Source organism: Rhinatrema bivittatum, chromosome 1, assembly GCF_901001135.1.
Source record: "Rhinatrema bivittatum chromosome 1, aRhiBiv1.1, whole genome shotgun sequence".
Lineage (NCBI taxonomy): Eukaryota > Metazoa > Chordata > Amphibia > Gymnophiona > Rhinatrematidae > Rhinatrema > Rhinatrema bivittatum.
The window spans coordinates 367024566-367046471 of NC_042615.1; the positions used below are offsets into that span (position 1 = coordinate 367024566).

Here is a 21906-nt window from a genome sequence, read left to right on the forward strand (position 1 = left end):
ACTGCGCATCTCTTCTGCTCTCCCCCTTAAGATGCGTCCATACCATAAAATATATCCCTGCAGTGAGCAGGCAGTTTATAGGCAGACCAGAGAAAAATGAGTAGTAAGTAACATCCTCTCAAATCAGGCAATTTCCTGATAACTACAAGCACATTGTGTGACCCCCCTCCCCAAATATAAGGAGCCAATGCAAACTTTCAGCGCCGGCTGCAGGATATGTTGTGCAGAGAAGGGCATTAATAGTGTGACAGTCAGAAAATGCAGAATCAAACAATTGAAATCCGTTGTTTTCTACTTGTAAATTCTCCCTGTGGGCGATACATCCAGGTCATGACATTTTGAACTAGGTCACAGGATGTTTTACATTGATTAGGTAATTTATATTCTCTCTCAGGCAATAATAGAGTTTCCAGTCTTGGCTGTCTCTGGCTTGATTTTCTGGCTCAGCCTTCTCTTTTCTCATTTTGTGGTCTTATCTCTCTTTTCGCTCTTCTTCTTTTTTGGTCTCCCTTTCCTTCAGCATTCATTTTGTTCTCCCTTCCCTCTTTATCCCCTTTCTCCTCCTTCTCTTTTTCCTGCTCCTCCGCTGTCTTCTCTCCTTTTCCTCTCTGCCTCCATGCTCCTCCTGCCCCTGCCCTCACCTCTCCCATTCCAGCTGTGTCCCTCCACTGCCCTCTCTTTCGTTCATCCTTTCCCTCCCTGTAATCTTGTGCTGTGTCTCACCGGGACGGATTTAAGATTCTGCCGCCCCCTAGGCACTGTTGGTGCTGTCGCCCCTCTCCCCCTTCCGGACAAAAGGACAGCAGAGCAGAAGGTGGAAGGCACGGCCTCCTTTGCTCTGCTCTTTCTGCTCCAAACTTGCCGCCTTCTTTCGGGACAGGAAGAGAGGGTCTGGATGAGGAAGATTGGATGCGCGTTTTCGATGTGCTAGTGTTACCCCTTATTCAGTAAGGGGTTGAAAACGCGCATCCAACCCCCCCGGAACCTAATAGCGCCCGCAACATGCAAATGCATGTTGATGGCCCTATTAGGTATTCCCGCGCGATTCAGTAAGTAAAATGTGCAGCCAAGCCGCACATTTTACTTTCAGAAATTAGCGCCTACCCAAAGGTAGGCGCTAATTTCTGCTGGCACCGGGGAAGTGCACAGAAAAGCAGTAAAAACTGCTTTTCTGTGCACCCTCCGACTTAATATCATGGTGATATTAAGTCGGAGGTCCCGAAGGGTAAAAAAAGTAAAAAAAAAAAAAAATTCAAAGTAGGCCCGCGGCTTGAACACTGGACACTCAATTATGCCGGCGTCCGGTTTCTGAACCCGTGGCTGTCAGTGGGCCTGAGAACTGATGCCGGCAAAATTGAGCGTCGGCTGTCAAACCCGCTGACAGCCGCCGCTCCTGTCCCTAAAGAGACGCTAGGGACGCGCTAGTGTCCCTAGCACCTCTTTTTACCTGTTTCTACCACCGGACCTAATTTGCATACTGCACCGCGCGCACAGGAGTGTGTCCTGTGCGTGCGCTGGGAGAGCGGGCGCTCTCCTGCGGACTTTACTGTATGTGCTGCTTGGGAGGAGAGGTGCTGGGGCAGGAAGTAGAGGGCTGCTTTGTTTATTGAGATTTGGGGCAGGGGCCAATAGATTTGGGGGAGAGCTCCTTGTGAGAGGCAATACTCATATACAATAAAAAAAAATGACTCCTGCAAGACAATGTATGAAAAAGCATCTAGAAGTTTCATATTTGTAGGAGTTTTATAACAGTTCTACATATTAAAAAAATGAAACAAACAAACCCAGAAGTGCTTTATAATTACTTAATTTATGGTAGGGTTTGGGAGTAACTTTCCTTACCAGAGAGACACTTTAAATATCTCCAGTCATATGGTGCATGATAGTAATAGGATCTCAATTTTAATATCCAAGTCATGTTTATCAGGAAAGTTAGGATATAAGAACATAAGAATTGCCATGCTGGGTCACACCAAGGTCCATCGCGCTCAGCATCCTTCCTCTGACAGTGACCAATCCAGGTCACAAGTATCTCGCAGATCCCTCAATTTAGATCTCATTCATGTTGCTCACTGCCAGGGATAGCAATTGCCCTGGATTGGCCACTGTTGGAAACAGGATACTGGGCTTGATGGACCCTTGGTCTGATCCAGTACGGCAATTTCTTATGTTCTTATGTTCTTTCTCTAGTCTACCTGGCTAATAATGACTTTTCCTCCAGGAACTCGTCCACACCTCTTTTAACCCCACTATACTAGTTACTTTGATGACATCCTCTGCCAACATATTCCACCTCTTGTATTTATATTTGATATACAATGTGGAAGCTACAAATATCCAATGGCATCTTGTAAAATTGTTAAACAAGGGCTAGTAAGGCAGAGGGGAAAGGACAGCTCTATGACATTGACATCTAAAGCATTCATGCACACCTATCTTATGCCATGACACTTAAAATACATGTTTCACACATACACACACAAAATCCTTTTCAAATAACAGTTGCAAAAGATTGCAGAATGATTAAATTCAACTGATCTCACCAGCCCTTATAAAATGATTCCCAATCATTCATACATCAAACCCTCCCCCCCCCTAATCCTCCCCCCCCCCAAAAAAAAACCCCCAACTATGATTGTATTTCTAAAAGGGTTAAGGCATATCGCTCCCTTGGAATATCATAGAGCAAAGATTTATGTGATGAGCTGGAGTGACTATTTACTCACGTCTGGCTTTTCTTCGTTTCACCACTCCTGAATAAAAGCGATCATCTGACCTCCATAGAAATGAATCCTAATACACACACACACACACACACACACACACAAACACAAACACACACAAACACACGTGTACACATAATCACAGCACTTTCACGTCTTTGTTTTTACCTTTTATTAAATAGTCCTGCCAGTGCATTTCCAAAATAGAACTGTGTGCAAGAAAAAAATATTGAATAACGTTAAAACCTAATCAAGGATGTGCATATCTGAGTAATCCTCTGAATATTCACTGCCCCTTTCAATATTCTGTAACAAAGTCAGCAGCCCCCCCTGGAAGGTGCAGGGGAGGTGTCTGAAAGGGTTTTGTCTCTGGAGGATGAGCACTGAGCAAGAAGCCAAGTTGCATGTGCTCTGGGAGTTGCCGTGGTTGAAGTTGGAGACACGGGGAGCATTCCCGGGCTCCCAGCTGAGGAAGGGGGTGATCGTGGTGGCGGGGTGTCTCCGCCAGCAAAACGTGACCATAAGAGTCCGAATCCGACAGAAAATCCAAACCAACTAAGCCAGCGGCGGGATACATTTCCCGGTAGTTGGCTTAGTGCAAATTTTAGAAGGGGAATGAACTTGGGCTGCGTCTGGTGGGGTCCCCAGCTCTGCCCGGGAGCGCCGCCCCCCCCCCTCCCCAGGGGCGTGGAGAAGGCCAGCGATCCACAGCCCCGGCGAGGAAGGGAAGCGCAGGTGACAGCAGCAGTGCCCCCCCCCCCCCAGGATCCATCGTGGAGGGAGGGGAGGGAGCTGCATCCCGTGGCTTGCAGAAGTCGCTCGCTTCGCAGCTCTATTCATTAACCCTATCAGGAAGGCAGGGAGGGAGAGAGGGGCACTGACTGCTCCCTCCTCCTCCTCCTGCCTGCACGCGTTACCTCCTCGGCTCTTCCCACCCCCTTCCTTATCAACACTCTCACTGCTCAATCCGCATCTCGTTGGGAAGGAGTTTTATTTATTTAGCTCGTTCCTTTTTTTTTTTTTTTTTTGACATTTTACTTGCTGCCTTTATTTTTGGCAGCGCTGCCTCGGCTCTCTCACGCACCCTCCGCCTTACCTCTTGTCGTTACCCCCCCCCCCCCCCCTCATCCTCCTCTTTGCTCCCGAGTTGGTCGATTTCTCCAGGCTTTTTTGGGGGAAAGTGTTTGGCGTTTGACTTCTCCGCCTCCGGCACTTCCAGGTCCAAGCCAAAAAAAAGTGCAGAAGACAGCGGAGGGGAGACAGGAAGGAGGAAGGGAAAAGAAACAGACAACTGTGGGGAGGAGGAGGAGGAGGAGGGGGCGAGAAGAAGAATACCTAATCGCCCCCCCTCCCTTCCTTTTCTTAGAAGAAGCCAAATATAAAGAAGGCTCCGGTACAGGAGGAGGAGGAGGAGGCGCACAGCCTGGAGGGGGAGAGCTAAGCCAGCGGCGGCCCACCATGCCCGGCTGGGGCAGCTCTCGGGGCCGGGGACCCCTCTGGATGTGGATCTTGCTGAGCAGCGCCCTGCCCGCCCTCTGCATCCCCAGCAATGAAGGTAAGGGGGTGAGGGGGGAGGGAGCGCCGGGGCTCCGGCTGCCGTTTTCCAGCACGGCTGGGGGGTGGTGGGAGAGGAGGAGGAGGAGGAGGAGGAGGAGGAGTGCAGGGCAGGGGATCCGTGGCGGCAGCAGATCCCCGGGAGCCGGGGCGGCTGCGAGGAGTCGCCTGCAAGCGAGAACTTTCCGTGGTCGCAGCTTGGCCGGCATCGCCGATCGCTGCTGCCCCCGGTTTCTCTGCTTCGCCCTGCGGCTCCGGGGTCGCTGCTGCTGCTGCTGCTGCTCTCTGTCCGCGCTGCGCCGGCGGCTCGGGCTAAACTTGCTTTTCCCTTCCAGTGGAGGCGGGAATGAGAATCGATGGGGGGGGGGGGAGACTTCTGATTTCTGCTCTTAGTTTAAAGTGCTTCTTAAACGGATTCCGTGGTCACAGGGGAGGGGAGGAGAGGGGGGCGAGACAGCGGCTGCTTTTTCATCCGGTCAACAAAAAAAAATATAAAAATAAAAAGGAATCAACCCTGGCGGAGAAATGGGCGAACGGATTGCTCTGAGGAGGCAGAGGAGCTGCCAACTTCAGCCTCTCTGCCCCAAACTTCGGGAGCTCGCTTGGCGGCTCAGCACTTATCCTTAAGCAGCAGCCCTTCCCCGCCACTTCAGCCTAGGTCTGTGCAATATCCAGTTCCGTGCCTGTCTCTATTATATTTACAGAGAGAGACAGGCGCGTTGTTCGGTGGGCGATGTGCCCGGCAGTTCCGCGGGCTTCCCCGGGGGTGGGGGGTCGGGGATAGGGAAAGGCCCCTTCCTTTTCCCCGAGACTCAGTCACAAAGCATCTGCTCTGGGAAGAGGACGTGAAATAAGTCCCGTGCAGGCTGGGGGTGGGGGGAGGCGGCGCGCGGGAGGGTGGTGGTAGCCTTTTTTTTTTGTTTTTTGTTTTTTCTTTTCCCCTGGCGGTAAAAAAAAAATGGTGCCAGACCCGTGCGGCGACCTGGCTCTCTCCCTCCGCAGGTCTCTCCGTCCGCTCCTGTCATTTTCTCTCTCCCTCTCTGCGCGCAGTGCGGTCTCTCCCGAGTCGGGAAGCTCACGCATGGCCGGGGTCATTGTTTGGCCATCGGAGAACTCCCCTCCTCTCTCCCCCCCCCCCCCCCCACTACCGTTTTATAAGGCAATGGGAAGGAGTCCGTGTCCCCCCACCCCCGGTGATTTTGCTTCGGTGCGAAACCTTCACCCCGTAGCGGGGCGCGCAGCATCGCTTTTTTTTTTTTTTTTTTGCAACGGGGAGGAAGAAGTTAGGCGATGGTGGTGGCTCCTTGGCATTTGGTGACAGAAGGAAAGAAGCGCGCAGAGTTTCCGCCCGGGCGTTTCATGGGCTGCGGTGGCGGCGGCCGCCGGTTCCCCAAGCCCGCGATGTGCCTGGACTGCTGACTATCGGGGGGTGATTGGCAGAGTCGGCTGCCCTGCAGGCACTTTCCAAACCGCTTCTGACGTTTCAGGAGATATTTACACTTGCACTAAAATAACAGGCTTGATCTAGTGGTCTATACTTTCCTGTATGGGCTTCCTCCTCAGCACTTTGATTTTTTTTTTCTCCTCTCTCTCTCTCCATTTCACTCTGATAATCTTCGTTCAGTTTTCACTGCCCAGATAAACTGCATTTCCTGCAGTCTGGGGAGTTATGCAGTTACATACATTCAAAGATACTGTACTCATCCTGTGACATATTCGGATTCTCTAATGACCTCTTTCATTCCTAAAAGATCATCCTAAGCGCTTCACTTCCCCTGAATAGTCCAACCTCCCACATTGGCTGATTAACCAAAGAGTTTGTTTTAACCAGAGGGGAAAAAAAATACTATTGATTTCAGATCATTGCCAGTCTTTCCAGTGCAGGGTTTATGGTAGTGCTGTTTGTACAGTAATTATTTGAAATATATTTAATATTAATCTTTAAGACTACAGCAACCCACCTTCTTTGTTTTCTCAATAAAACTCCATCCTGTTTTAGATAAAATATTGGAAAAGAATGGGAGAACCCCATTCTTGGAATCTAGAGCCATGGATTTGTAAAATGTCTATTACTTATTGGCTACTGAACATTTTTATATCCTTTGTTTTGTGAGTTTTCCTATTTTTCCAATTAAATGGATAAAACAAAGAGCACATTGCTAAATTATTGATTTTTTAATTATCTTTACATTTTGATACCTTTACAGAAGTTGTTATAGTAAAAAAATCTATAGGTAAAAGTGTCAAACTCTGTCCCCAATATTGTTTGACTGCCAGTACATAAGTTTTAACTGTTGTGCTTTTTCTTTTTTTACCTTAACGTGGCAGCCATAGGAAAAAACAATAGTTTAGAAAATTCAACTGCAAGTTGAAACAAATTAAACTATTAACTTAAGACTCTCCCACTTTTTGTCCTGCTTTTATTTCTATTCCATTATTTAAGACCGTAGTGGTGCTTAAAGGTTTTGAAAGTGCCTCCAACGTAGCCACTTCACCCATAATTAATGCAAGTAAGTCTGGATTCTGCTTATGAGAACCCCTTGTAGGTATCAAACTGATACAGGAAACTTGAACCAGAGGTGTGACCTAATGGTTAGAAAGCAGTGAGCTGAGACCCAGGGAAGCAGAGTTACACTCCTGCTTTTCCTATAGGTCACTTTATTGTCTGTTGCCTCATGTACAAATTTAGGGTCTGATTTACTAAAAATGTTTTCCCATAGACAGAAAAGAGGATAAAAAAAAAAACCTTAGTAAATCAGGCCCTTGGATTCTGGAGCAGGAATATACCTATTGAACTGGCTGTAACTTGTCTTGAGCTCAGATTTGGAAAGGCAAGTGATAAACTCCTAATCCAGAAAGTAGGGACAACCACGAGAGGCTCGACTGAAGGAAGGGACTTAAAAACACAGGGTGTAGCCAGAACAAACCAGGCAGTGGTAATTTTCTACAAAAAGGAGAAATAAATGGTACTAGGTTGGGGTTTAGTGGTGGCCTCCACCTTCTCACGCCAGTGACAACAGGATATGAAAGCAAGTTCATAAAGGTTCCAGGTCAGTGACCAGGCACAAAATCACCACTGCAAACACAAAGATTTTTTATTCACAAAGTGTAAAAATAGAAGAATTAAACAAAATGAATATATAAAAAAAAAAGAAGACAGGAGCTAGAGTAAAAGAAGAAACAGTGGAACCAAGATATTTTGAGAACTCTAGCGAGCGCTTCTGCTTTAATCATACAGTAAGATTTTGGATTTTAGCTGGGCATATGTATGTAAGTAAAAAATATGGCCCTTTTCAGTGACCACATTTGTGTGGTTAAAATAGGGTTGCCAATTGGATCCAGTTTTTTAGGACAGGTTGATCCACTCCTGGTTTTATCCCATTCCATGCAGGGGGCTTGTAGTTCTGACTTCCCCATTGCATGTCCTTAGAAAAGCAAGACTACAATTCCCTGCATGCAGTTTGGTAAGACTAGGACCGGATTGTTCTGTTCTGAAAACATGGAGCCAGGCGGCAACCCTAGATTTAAATTGCAAGCTGCACAAATTTAGCTCAGCAAAAAAGGGGCTAGGTTGGGGGCATTCCTGGGCCAAGCTAAACATTTAGCTATTTAGTGTAGTTTTTAGCACTAACTAGCTAAATTTAGTCAAGTGAACCTAGCCACACAAATGTGGGCCAAAATCCACCCACTTAGGTTTTGAGTGGGTACATTTATCCCAATATTCAGCTGCACAACTAGCCAGAATAAATGTGGATGAATAGCCGAGTAAAACGTAATCGGGTAAATGTATTTGGTCATCTTATCCACTCAGCATGTTTTTGAGTATCAAACCCTATATACTTTTGCATGAGATAGATCTTAAAAATACTTATTCTTTTCATTACAGTTAAATACTAACAAAATAACTTGGAGAAAAATTACCATGTTTAATGATTTTGAAGAGGGAAACAGTTATTTGTGATATGTATAGAAGGATTTTTGTTATTCATTGTGGTGTTAATATTTGCGAGAGGCTCTTTTCAGCCGACTATCTTTTGTCATGGTTATCAAACATGGTAAATCAGGCCACTGTACAGTACATAGGATTATAGAGCCCCTTCCACAATGCAGAAAGCACCATAAACGTTTTGTACCAGGAAGTGTAAGTTTACACTTATTTTTAAAGGATGGGGGTTTGATCCAAAATTGAAAATCTACTACAGATGTGAAGCAGTAATCTGAGCAGGCAAAGCAAAGCTAGGGCAAATTGACAATGATGGTGAAATGAGTATCAGTTGGATGTAACTGACACAGAAAATGCATGTTAGGTTTGTATAAATAATTCAGATTAGTCTCCTTTAAAAAAAAACCCAGTCTAATATCTAATACAGTAATCATTCTAGGCAGGGTCAGTGGAGATGGTGAGGAGAGGGGGGAGGGCGTCATTGAACCTGCAAATTATTTGCGACCTCACCTTGCTTAGTGCATGGGGGGTCAAAAATTGATTGTAGTTTATTGCCGATCTGCTGAAATTGATATTTGCCTTCGCACAGCATGGCTGAGCAGAACGCTTCTTGCATTCAGATTTTTAGTTTAGTGCGAAGTCCTGCCACCATGCTAGCACAAGGTGAATCAGATTAGCACAGAGAGGCAAGCAGGTAAAATTACAGGAGACCGGCAGAAGTTAACAGACCCAGCAAAGCCTGCAGATGAAAGAGTAATTCGACAGCTGACATCATGACAAGAAAGTAGCCATGTGCTGTAGACTTTGCAAGGGTATTGCATTTCTTCAGCACAGACTGTGCTCTTTGTTGGAATAAACAAAACTATTTACTTGGATAAATACTAGCCTGTAGCTGCTTTAGGATGTCTTTCAAAGCCAAAGTTTTTAAATTAAAACAAACAAAAAAAAGCACAAAACAAAAAAACCCAACAACAAAATGTAACCAACCAAACTGCTTTGGTACCTGGGAATGGAGAGGGGGACCCAAACATTTATTTTTAGTTGGGTGGAGGATTTCAGTTGCTCAGTTTTGTATCTTTCCTGTGCTGTACAGATTCATGTGAAAAGAAAGCTTATATTTAAAACAAAGAAACAAAACAGTTTGGCAATAAAGTAACGTATTCCTCAGGTCCCTGAATGAAGGAAGGTCAGGCTCCAATGATCAGCTTTGATTTCACCAGCTGCGTATGTTCGTATGTTTGTGACTTTCTTGGCAAATCTATTTTGCAGTTTCTACCTGGTGAGCACATCCAGAGTTTTAAGGGAGAAATTTCACTCAGTCTTGTTCTGCTGGTGAGGCTTTGTGAAAACAAGCTTTGGGGAGAGAGCTCAGGAAGATTAGCAAGCTGACGAAAGTGTGAAAATCCATCATGTCAGCATTCATCTCTGGTCAGGGTCTGACCTTCCTCTTGCCTTCCCTTAGACCAGTTTAAAGGCAGCAGTGCTGGTTATACTACGCTTCAGAATAGCAGCATGCCTGTGCCTTGGCTTGCTTGTTTCCTCATTGAGTCCTAAATAGTCTTAAATATCTCCTTCCTTGAGTCCACTTGTTTTCTGATGTATTTACGCTTTCCGTGTGTCAGTTTAATTTGATTTAGTAAGGAGACAGTGACTAGGAAGTGCTCTGAATACTTTAAACACTTTTACAAAATAATTAAAAAGAAAAAAAAACACGGGATCTTTTTACATTTAATATTCTTTTTGCATTTCTTGTGAATTTAGTGTTCATGAAAGGTGCCAAACTGGCAGCACCCGAAATCCTCTCTTTGCCCACAGAGCAGGGGAGAAGAAACGCAGGCTTCCCCGGCAGTGCCCTGCCAATGTGCCTCCATTCTGCTTTGATCAGGCCAGCTCTTGGGGTGAGATAGTTATTCAGTCCGTATTGGTTGGGCAGATGAAGCTGCCATCAAGGGGAGCCACTTTGCGCCACATTATGACCCTGGTTTTTATGATGTGGATTTTTGTGCACTGGGAGCTTTGCTGTAGCCACAACTCGTCTCACGCACAACCGCACAGCTTTCATAGAAACGATGGCAGAAAAGGACCAAATGGTCCATCCAGTCTACCCAGCAAGCTTATGGTAGTATCTACTGTGCCGTGTAGATTATCCCATGCCAATCGGTTTCCCAGACCATAAAAGTCAGGGCCCTCGTTGGTTGCTGTTTGAATCCAATTCCCCGTTATCCCCGTGCTTATCAGTTTCCCACATTAGTCCTCATTGATTACTCTTGAATCTAATTCCCTGTTGTGCCTTGCTGTTGAAGCAGAGAGCAGTGTTTGAGTTGTGTCAAAGTATCAGACTTATTGATTAAGGGTAGTAACTGCCGCATCAGCAAAGTACCCCCATGCTTGTTTCCCCAGAACATAAAAGTCGGGGTCCTTGGTCGCTGAATGAATCCAATTCCTCTTTTCCCCCTGCCATTGAAGCAGAGGACAATGATGGAACTGCATCAGCAGTATGAAATCTTATTGGTTAAGGGTGGTAACCACTGCACCAGCAAGTTACCCCCATGCACTCTTTTCTTCATTTCCATCCTCTAGCCTTTAGGGATCCACAGTATTTATCCCATGCTCTTTTAAATTATTTCACTGTTTTAGTTTTCACCTCCTACTCCGGAAGGGCATTCCAGGCATCCACTACCCTCTCTGTGAAGAAATATTTTCTGACGTTGGTTCTGAGGCGTCCTCCTTGGAGTTTCATTTCGTGACCCCTAGTTCTACTGATATTTTTTCCATCGGAAAAGGTTTGACATTTGCACATCATTAAAACCTCTGTGCCTCCTCTCTCACAGGGCGTACATATTCATATCCTTCAGTCTTTCCTCATAGGTTTTCTGATACTGACCCCACACCATTCTGGTAGCCCATCTCTGGACCACCTCCATCCTGTCTCTATCCCTTTTGAGATAAGGGCTCCAGAACTGAATGCAATCCTCCAGGTGTGGCCTCACCAAGGACCTGAAGGGCATCACCACCTCCATTTTCTTACTGGTTTTTCCTCTCTCTCTGCAGCCCAGCATTCTTCTGGCTTTAGCTATCACCTTGTTACATTACATCGCCATCTTCAGATCGCCAGAAACTATCACCCCAAGATCCCTCTCTTGGTCCATACACATCAGCCTTCTCCCTCCCTGCCCCATCACATACAGCTCTTTTGGATTACCGCATCCCAGATGCATGACTCTGCACTTCTTGGCATTCAGTCCCAGCTGCCAAATCTTCAAATCACTCTTTAAGTCTTCGTAAATCACTTTTCATTCTCTCTACTCCTGCAAGCGTGTCCACTCTGTTGCAAATCTTGGTATCATCCACAAATAGACAAACTTTACCTTCTTTTCCTTAGATATGAATAGAACCGGTCCCAGTACTGATCCCTGTGGCACTCCACTTAACAGGGCTCTCTCTTCAGAGTAGGTTCCATTAACCATTACAAACTGTCTCCTATCAGTCAACCAGTTTGTAATCCATTCCATCACCTTGGCTTACTCCAAAGCTTTTTTGTTCACAATCTCCTATGTGGAATGGTATTAAAAGCTTTGGTGAAATCCAAATAGATGCCATCGAATACTCTTCCTCGATTCAATTCTCTAGTCACCCAATCAAAAAATCAATCAAATTTGTCTGACAGGACCTTCCTCTGGTGAATCCATGCTGCCACATTGTAGATAGTTCAGTATCCTTTCTTTCAGCAGCGTCTCCATTAAGTTTCCCACCACTGAGATGAGGCTAACCAGCCTGTAGTTTCCAGCCTCCTCTCTGCTACCACTCTTATGAAGTGGGACCATCACCGCTCTTCTCCAGTCTCCCGTTTCCAGGGATCTATTGAACAGGTCATTTAGCAGACCCACCAGGACATCTCTGAGTTCTTGTAGTATCCTGGGATGTACCTCATCCGGCCCCATGGACTTGTGCACAATTAGTTTTCCTAGCTCTTCCCATACATACTCTTCTGTAAGAGGAGTTGTGTCTATCCCATTCCCTTCTATGGTCTTGTTAACCAGCAACGGTCCTTCTCCAGTGAACACAGAACTGAAGTATTGGTTTAATATTTCCGCCATTTCCTTGTTTGTCTCGGCACATTGCTCCTCGTCACCTTTCAGTTTCACTGTACCACTTTGGGCTTTCCTTCTTTCTCTTATATATCTGAAACATGTTTTGTCACCTCTCTTTATCTCTTGGACAATCCTTTCCTCTGCTTGACCTTTTGTTTTTTTTTATTTCTTTGTCTCCCTCATTTTCACCAGGTGTTGTTCTCTGTGTCCCTCCCTTTGGGATCCTTTATACTTCCTGAATGCTGATCTTTTTGCCTTTATTTTTGCAACCACCTCCTTTCTTTTTCCTTGAACGTTTGTTTACTTTTCTAACATTTAGATTTGCTGCTTTTGTAATAGCTCCTTGTAATTTAGCCCACTGTTGTTCCACCTCTCCCATTTTCTCCCAGGCTTCTAGTTCTTCCTACAGGTACACCCCCATTTTGTCAAAGTACGTATATTTGAAATTCAAAACTCGTCTTCGTGTGACTTCTTTGTATCTTATTTGCAATATCAAACCATACCGTCTGATGATCACTTGTACTCAGGTGGGCACCTGACCGGACATTATAGACATTATCTCCATTTGTGAGCACTAGGTCCAGGATTACACCGACCCTCATGGGATCCATTACCATTTGTTTGAGCAAAGCCCCTTGCAGGGCATCCACTATCTCTCTACATCTCATAGATTCTGCAGAAGGGATACTCCAGTCTACATCTGGCAGATCCAAATCTCCAATGAGCAACATTTCTCCCTTCTTTCCCATCTTTTCAATGGCTTCGTTCAGATCTCTGTCCAGCTCTTCTGTCTGAATTGGAGGCCTATAGGTCACACTGATGTAAATGCAAGCATCATCATCTTTGTTTAAGCTAGCCCATAATGCCTCTTCCCTACCCCATGCCCTTGCATTTCAATTGCTTGGATATTGCTTCTGACATAAAGTGCTACTCCTCCTCCTCCTTTCCTCTATGTCCTTCCTTAATAAGTTATAGCCAGGGATGGCTATATCCCCGTCATGTGACTCCGTAAACCATGTTTCTGTAACAGCAACAATGTCCAGATCCGCTTCCACCATTACAGCCTGCAGGTCTGGGATTTTATTGCCCAGACTACGAGCATTTGTGCTCATAGCTTTCCAGCTTCTCTTCTTCAGGTTACTGCTCTCCTTGGACTTCTTTTGTGCCTTGTTCAACTGACCTTTGTTATCTCCTTCACCCATTTCTTTGAGATTTGGTGGGTGACATTCCAATTTCCTTCTGCTTTCAGGTTACTGTTATACTTGGCTGGAATTGAACTGACCTAAAAGGCGAAAGGCTCACTAGACCCTGGTCAAATTCCTTTGAGCCATCCAGAAAGGGCAAGCATAAAAATTGCCTTTGTTTTAATTACCGGCTGGAGTTTTAAAATATATTTACATAGAAATGACAGCCGAAAAAGACCAAACAGCCCATCCAGTCTGCCCAGCATGCTCCCATACTTCTCAGTTTCACAGACCGCCAAGATCAGGGCCCTTGTTATGTTAGAAACCAATTTCCCATCACCCCCTGCTGTTGATGGAGAGAGTAATGTCGGAGTTGCATCAAAAGTGAAGTATCAGGCTTATTGGTTAAGGGTAGTAACCGCCGCATCAAGCAAGTTACCCCCATGCTTGTTTATCCAGACTGTACAGTTCAATGCCATGTTGGATGTTGTCTGAATCTAATTCCTCTTTTTTGCTAGTACTGCAACATTTAATGGATCATTTCTTCTGTGCGGTGTGAAATCTGGGTTTCAGATACTGCTAGCCAAAACCAAAAAATCAATAGAGGGTTCAAGTAATTATATGCAAACACATAATGTATTCTGGGTGATAATGTTATTTAAGTTACTTAGATTTAAATTGGGATCTTTCTTCAGCCGTGCCAGGTACAGCCCTCCCCCCCCCCCCCACCGCCCCCAGCACAATACAATTAAAACAAACACAAATACCCAGAGCCAGAGTTCAAGTAGAAATAAATAGGATTCAGCTTTACTGCATAGTGTAAACTCTTGCACTAACAGATGGTACTAAATATATGCAGGGTTAAATAATCTTTCCCCTGTTTCAAACCCACACCGGCCCACCCCGGGTCAGACCTTTCTTGAAGGCATTCAGAAATAAATCCTGCCAAGGTTGGACATGTACATGCTGTGAGACTGGAACAGACAATTGTTGCGGGGACGCTGGGTAGCGGTCCCATTTCCAGGGAGGAAGTGTACCCTTAGGCCATGTTGCGACTGGAGAGGAGCTCTGGGGGAGCGCTGTGGCAGGCGAAATGTGCCCCAGCATGGGAAAAGGTCCTGCAAGACCAGCTCGGAGGACAGTTTATTTCGAATCATACTGACAAAACAGTGAGCAGAACACGCATTGAGAACTGAATGTGTGGCTGGCAGACTTGAACGTGGTATTTTAAAACCGTTCCTGAAACCAGATATCAAGTCAGCCACCAGCTCCTTGTTAGGGTAAGCAGCCAAGCAGTCCACCCTCTGCTCCCAGTGAACTGGCATGGGGGCTCTTAAGAATACAGTGGCCCTGTTTGGTGCCTCTGGTAAGGGAACTGGATGCGGTTCTTTTGGGGCACTTATTGGTGGGATGTAGTGTTGCCAACTTTCAGTCATGAAAATTCTGAATACTTCGACATGCCAAGGAAAATTTTCGTCAATGGTGTACTTCCCCTTTCACAAGATTACTATTCTATCCCCACTCCCATTTTGGAAAACATGTATTTGTTTAAAGGGGAATCAGAAATATTTGTCATGTGTCAGGTCAAAAATATTTTCTAATAACTCAATGCAAATATAGCATTTGAAAGAATTATTTGTTAGTTTGGATGGGTATTCTCTCCTTATTTATTGAACTTCCAAACTGTGTGCAAATTCACAACATCATGAAAATTCAGGGAGTAACTAGTTTCTAATTAGACCAAAACAATGACTAGTTATTACAACCAAAGGTTGACACAAAACTGAATCCCGATGATTGAAGTTGTGATATGAAATGAAAACATTTTTTTAATCTTTATTCTTATGTAATTAAAACTATCTCATTTTTAATATTTTATATTATGTCATAGTATCTATAGAAAAAATCTTTTCATGTGGAAAGATAAGACCTCAGCACCGGCATAGAATCTGGTATTAGACATAAACTGATTGACCGGTCAGTGCAATCACTGGTCTATGAAGGAGCCACCATTCCAAATGTGTCCTTTTCTCCACACCTGCACGAATCACTGCAGCCTCATTAGAGGACTACCTGTCCCCTCCCCAAATACAGAATAATCGACCACAAATTAGAAAGAAGAACATGGAGAAAAAAGCTGAACTGGAACCCCCAAAAAGTCAGACACTGCCTGCAGTGTAAGACCAGAGAAATAAAAGCAATTGCATTTTCCCTGTACTGTAAAAATATAGAAATATTCAGATGCACATTTCCCAAAAAAATGACAGAATCAAATTCTTCCTACTTTCTCTATCAGTCTTATTTTCCTACCCTCCCAGGCCCCTGCACTTTTGCTCCCCAGCCCCTCTCCCCTCTCAGCAGACTCATATGCAGTGTAATAATGCAAAACAGAAACAGCACCATCCCTCATAAAACTCCATCACAATAGTAAACCGTAATAAAAACAGTATATCAAAACAGATGAAGAATAGAGCATCTAATAAATAATAAGGATAAAAACAGCTTTAAACATTTTCCAAAAATCAATTAAATATTTCAAAACAGCAGACACATTAAATAGCACCCAATAATTAAAACTAATAAACATTAAAAATGTTCCCCTCTCCATACCTGGGAACTTTTGATTTCCAGTCACCCTGAGATTGTCCCACACACCTATCTCTCTCATATACACACACGTTCATTCACACATATAAACCATTCTAGCCTCTCCTCACTCCCCTTCCCCCCCTTTTCTTCTCACCATCCCTCCCAGTGGTCCTTGTCTTCTTCTATCTCCTGTTGGCCAGGTGCAGAAAACCCACTGGCAGGTCCTCATTAGGCCCACCGCTACTCCCTCTCTGTCATATGCACAGGCTCTCACACACATGCATTCTCCCTCTAATAGACATGTGCTCTCATGCACATGCATGCTCCCTCTCATAGACACGTGCTGTCATGCACACACACATTTTCATACCACAGTCTCTCACACATGCACATGCTCCTTCATTCTCACACACACACACACACACACACACACGCACGCACACATGCTTCCTCTCTCTCTCTCTCATACACACAGGCTCTCACACACACACAAGATCCTTCCCTTTCATATGTATAGGCTCTCACATACACAGACAATCGCCCTCTCTCTCATAGTAACATAGTAATCAACTAATGATGGCAAAAAAGTACCATATGGTCTATCCAGTTTGCCCAGCAAGCTTCTTATGGTAGTGCTGCCGCTCTGTGCAGTTATTCCTAAGCCTTATGATAACCCATAAAAAGTTTACTGCTAGCAACATTTTTACTGGGTGATGAGCCTTCTTGAAAATTCAGACAGTGCTGATGTGTTTTGCTTATGGACTTGGCCTTAGAAGAAGTCCCGTGCATTTTCACTTATGTCTGCGTATCAGTACCTCAGACTGTAAAAGTCAGGGCCTGGGTTGATTGTCATCTAAATCCAGTTCCTCTTCCACCACACCCATTGCATTCATAGCAGAGAGTGATATAATTTTGTCAAAAACATGAAGGCTTATTGGTTAAGGATAGTAATCCCTTGCCTTCTGTTAAGGGTAGTAATTGCTGCTCTGTTCAGGTTACCCACATGCTTATCAGTTCCCTAGACCTTAAAAGTTGGGGCCCTCACTAGTTGTCTGAATCCAACTCCCCTTTTCTCCTGGCCATTGAAGTGGAGAGTAGTGTTGCAGTTTCAGCAAAAGTATCAAGGCTTATTGGTTAAGGGTAGTACCAGCAAGTTATCCCCATGTACCCATTTCCATCTTCTAGCTTTTAGGGATCCACAGTGTTTATCCCAATTTGAATTCTTTGAATGTTTTTGTATTTACCACCTCCTCCAGAAGGGCATTACAGGCAAGCTCCACCCTCTCCAAGAAGAAATATTTTCTGGTGTTGGTTCTGATTCATCCCCCTGCAGTTTCATTCTGTGACCCCTAGTTCTACTGATTTATTTCCAGTGAAAAAGGTTTGAAGTTCATGCATCATTAAAATTTTTCAGGTATCTGAAGGTCTGTATCATATCTCCCCTGCACCAAGGGTGGACATATTTAGGTCCTTCAGCCTCTCCTCATAAGTCTTCCGATACTGACACCACACCATTTAGCTCTCCCTTCTCTGGACTGCTTTTTGAGATTTGTGCTCCAGAACTGAACACAGAACTCCAGGTAAAGCCTCACCAAGGACTGTACAGGGCATTCCCACCTCTTTTTTCTTGCTGGTTATTCTTCTGGCTTTAGCTATTGCCTTGTCACAATGCTTTGCCCACTTCAGATCGCCAAACACTTTCACCCCAAGATCCCTTTCTTGGTCCGTGCACATCAGTCTTTCACCCTCCATTACATAAAGCTCTTTTGAATTACCACATCCCACATGCATGGCTCTGTACTTCTTGGCATTGAATCCCAGATGCCAAATCTTCAACCACTTTTCAAGCTTTTCTTACATCACTTTTCATTCTACTTCTTCAGACATGACCACTCTGTTGCAGATTTTAGTATCATCCGCAAATAGACAAACTTTACCTTCTATCCCTTCCACAATGTCGCTCACAAAGATAGGGGTAGATTTTCAAAGGGGTACGCACGTAAGATACGCGCGTACCCCCCGAAAACCTACCCCAAACCCCCCCCTGCGCGTGCTGAGCCTATTTTGCATAGGCTCGGTGGCGTGCGCAAGCCCCGGGACGCGTATAAGTCCCGGGGCTTTGCAAAGGGGGCGTGTCGGGGGCGTGTTGGGTGGGTGGCACAAATTTCGGGGCGGGGCGGGAGGCGTGTCGGGGGGTGGCCGAGGCCTCTTTACCAGCCCCTGGGTTGGATGATGGTGCGCCAGCAGCCCGCTGGCGCACGCAGATTTACGCCTGCTTTCAGCAGGCGTAAATCTGCCAACAAAGGTAGGGGGGGTTTAGATAGGGCCGGGGGGGGGTTCGGTTAGGTAGGGAAAGGGAGGGGAAGGTGAGGGGAGGTGGAAGGAAAGTTCCTTTCGAGGCCGCTCTGATTTCGAAGCGGCTTCGGAGGGAACAGGCAGCATGCACTGAGTGGAAAAGAATTTTCTTCGATTCGTTTTAAATGAGCTACTTGCTATTCTGGACAATGTAATCGTCCAGAATAGCAATTAGCCACAACACAAGGTAAAAGTTATCCTAGATTTCGCATTAATCATGGAAACTCAAATAAAACAGTGACAAAACATTCTAGTGCTTCCGAATGGTGAAACTGTGATGCCCCTTTCTGCAACCAAGCAACCTCAAAACAGTGATTCAAACAGCAGCACTCGCATACCCAGACTATTGCAACATCATCTACAAAGGAATACCATTAAAAAAGAAACTGTAGGGATGTGCAATCGTTTTTTGACTATTAGGAAATTTGTATGATATTTCCTAAATCGTCATGGATTGGGAAACTGAGAAAACGATTGCATTTTCCCCAAATTTTTGCAAAAAATCATTTTTCGGCTTAGTGCACGCTATCTCTCATTAGCGCGCACTACCAAAAAAACTTTACTTTTTCTTACTTTTTGTTAGTGCGCGCTATTGGGAGTTAGCGTGCACTAAGCCGAAAAACGATTTTTCATGAAAAAAAATGCCGATCCGCGGGAATATGAGATTTTCACGCGGCCACATGAACCTGAAAGTGGAAACGATCGGGCACCCGATGCACATCTCTACAAAACCGCTGCCAGAACAATTATGGTAACAGAAAGTGGGAACATGCCTCCTCCCTTCCCCTACTAATTTCTCTACACTACACTACACTACACTAATTTCTCTTCCCTATGCACTAAATTTAAGATCCTAACCCTCACATGCAGGGCACTGAAAAGCACGGGCCCCAACATATCTGAAAAAAGAAATAGAGCATCACTCATAAAGAAACCTCCAAGCAAGACAAAAGCAACAAGTAGCCTTAAAGCCTATGAACTGAAAAGTACTAGGTACAGAGCAGCACCAGAATGATGGACACATTTCCCCAACTTACATAGGGAATTAATGGCAATTTGCACTTCTGGCAGCAAGTTTGCCCAAAATCCTCATTGACATATCATCTCTATTGACACCGGTGATTCACAAAGCAGCTACAACACTCAAAAACCAGGAAACAAGGAGACTATAATTCCTAAAATCTATTTGGGAAATCTGTCATCAAAGATTATTAAAAAATAACTGCACATACTGCACACAATACCCGCAATTAATTATGCACTCAGAGACCAGAAAACAAAGAGACTATGGGGGTCATTTTCTACAGCTTTTGCACACGATAGCTAGATCGGGGCGGAGTCAGCACCGGAAGGGGATGGCGGCTTCGGGGCGGACGCAGCAAAGACATCGCTGATGGCGAAAAGGTAAGGCCCCTTATCGCCGTCAGTAATGCGCCCAATAGCACCACCTTTCACGTGGCGCTATTGGTTTGCGAAAGCCGGCAATGATCGCATCGCAGTGGTGCGATCGCTGCCGGCTTTCACAGGCCTGCCCCCCGTTTCGCCCCCCCCTGGCTCCCAGTACCGCGCGATTCACTAAGGCCTGCGATTTTAGTAAATCCAGGCCAATGTCTGGGAAGCTTGCTGTGTCTAGTGTTATCTCATAGTCACGTAGTATCTAAATTTTATTCTCTTACTTACTGGAGAAGTATGTTTCATAGGGATGTTCACTGATTTGTTTTGTGTCGTTTTCATTTTGGGTTATCTGTTTTAATTTCATCTTTAAAATGGTGTGGGGGTGTTTAGTTCAGGTTTCCCTAATTTCAGGGATAGTACACATTAACGGGATTTAGTGCGTGCTAATTCAAAATATTAATTTTATGAAATATTTTTTTTTATTTTCTGGTGCTCCTGAAACAAGATGAAATAGACAATTTCATTGCCATTATCTAATTCGTTAAAAAAGAATGCACATTCCTAAATTGTTTCATGTAAAGTATCTGTTAAACCATTCAAGTATGTTGTTCTTTGTAAATAATAGCTGCCAAAAATAACTTTAATGTAACTCCATACTACAATACCTACAAACTGCCTATAATTTAATGCTTTGTTAATTTTGACCTAGCTAACCACCATCTTCAGACAATGAAGAATGGAGCTCTTATACATAAAACACTAAGTGGAGACAATAGTTTGTGCCTTAATATGGTGCTGAAAATTGATTACTCTTGGGGGAAATTCTACGTTGTGCATTTATACAGAATTTGTGCAGAATTCCCCTCCTGTGCAGAATTATACCTTTGACCCACAGAATTAATGATAGGGACCAGGAATCAGCTGCAATGGCAGTGGAAGTCTCTGTGGCCTGGAAGAGGGGAAAAAATAGCACCAAAGTCAACTAGAAGTGAGAAAGGAGCAGCGGTGGGCTGGTCTACATGAGGAGGAAGCAGTAGGGGGGGTGTGGTGGAGCCTAAACGAGTGAAGCAGACAGTGAGCTTCCAAGAAGGTAGGAGAGAGCTGAGATCTTGCTAAACTAGTGTCAAACAGAGAGAAAGCAAGGGTGGTCGTGCTGAGGTGAGGGGAGAGAACTGGGGGAAAGCAGAAAGAGAGCTATGGAGAGTTTCAAGCTTTGCTGGAGGCTTTCAGGCGGACAGATAAAGAGGGGAGCAAATGTTTGAGCCTGTGGGGAGGAGGGAAAGCTGCTGGAGGGAAAGGGATGGGAGAGGAGTTAACCCATGGGAGGGGGAGTTAGTGAGTGAACTAGGGGATTGACCCGAGTGGGAGGAGAGATCAGGTGTGGGGAAAAGATTCAAACCATAAGGGAGAGAGAGCTGTAAAAGTTATTGAGCCTGTAAGAAGGGGAGAGGGAAAGCTGGGAAAATTCTGCACAAAAAATGGAAAATTCTTCATCTTTGAGTAACTAATTTCTCTGTATTACATTATAAATTAATTATTACTGTGCTAGCTAAATACAGTTGGTAACACTTTGCAGAATTTTAAAATATTGCACACACAATTTTTTATTATTTTGCACAGAATTCCCCGTGTGTTAAGATACCGTGACAGTAATTTATTCCATGTATCCTCGACGTGCCTAATATAATTATCAAAAATTCGAGCTAGGACGTTCTTCTCTGGAACTTGCTGCCAGCTGATTTGGAGGCCGAGTTACACACTCGGATATTTAAGAAGCAGTTAAGGGTCTTGCTGTTCACCCAAGCATTTGGTACAATAAACGAATAGATGCTGAGTTCTTGATTATGGGCTGTGATCCAGTGGCACATAAGAGGTTTTAGCAATAGATGGTGGCCTGGAGCCTTGTGTTAGCAGGCGAGTAACTATTAGGTGACCTGGAGCAGCTGTCTGGCAAGCAGTTGTACTTTTGCTTAGCATTTGTGTGGTTTTATATCATGAATGTCAATATATTATTCCTCTACAGTAGATGTGTAGATAGGGCGGGCTACAAGTGTTGATAACTAAATAACTGA

The 21906-nt window shown here is 44.7% G+C and overlaps 1 protein-coding gene across 1 annotated transcript in view; it reads left to right on the top strand.

The window, feature by feature from the left end:
- The first annotated feature begins 3906 nt into the window (after positions 1 to 3906).
- EPHA5 (EPH receptor A5) overlaps positions 3907 to 21906 on the top strand; it is a 744210-nt gene continuing 726210 nt past the window's right edge. Inside the window, exon 1 of the mRNA XM_029600878.1 lies at positions 3907 to 4278. Coding sequence (XP_029456738.1) covers positions 4182 to 4278 — 97 coding nt within the window. The 5' untranslated portion in view covers positions 3907 to 4181. The remainder of the gene's footprint in view (positions 4279 to 21906) is intronic.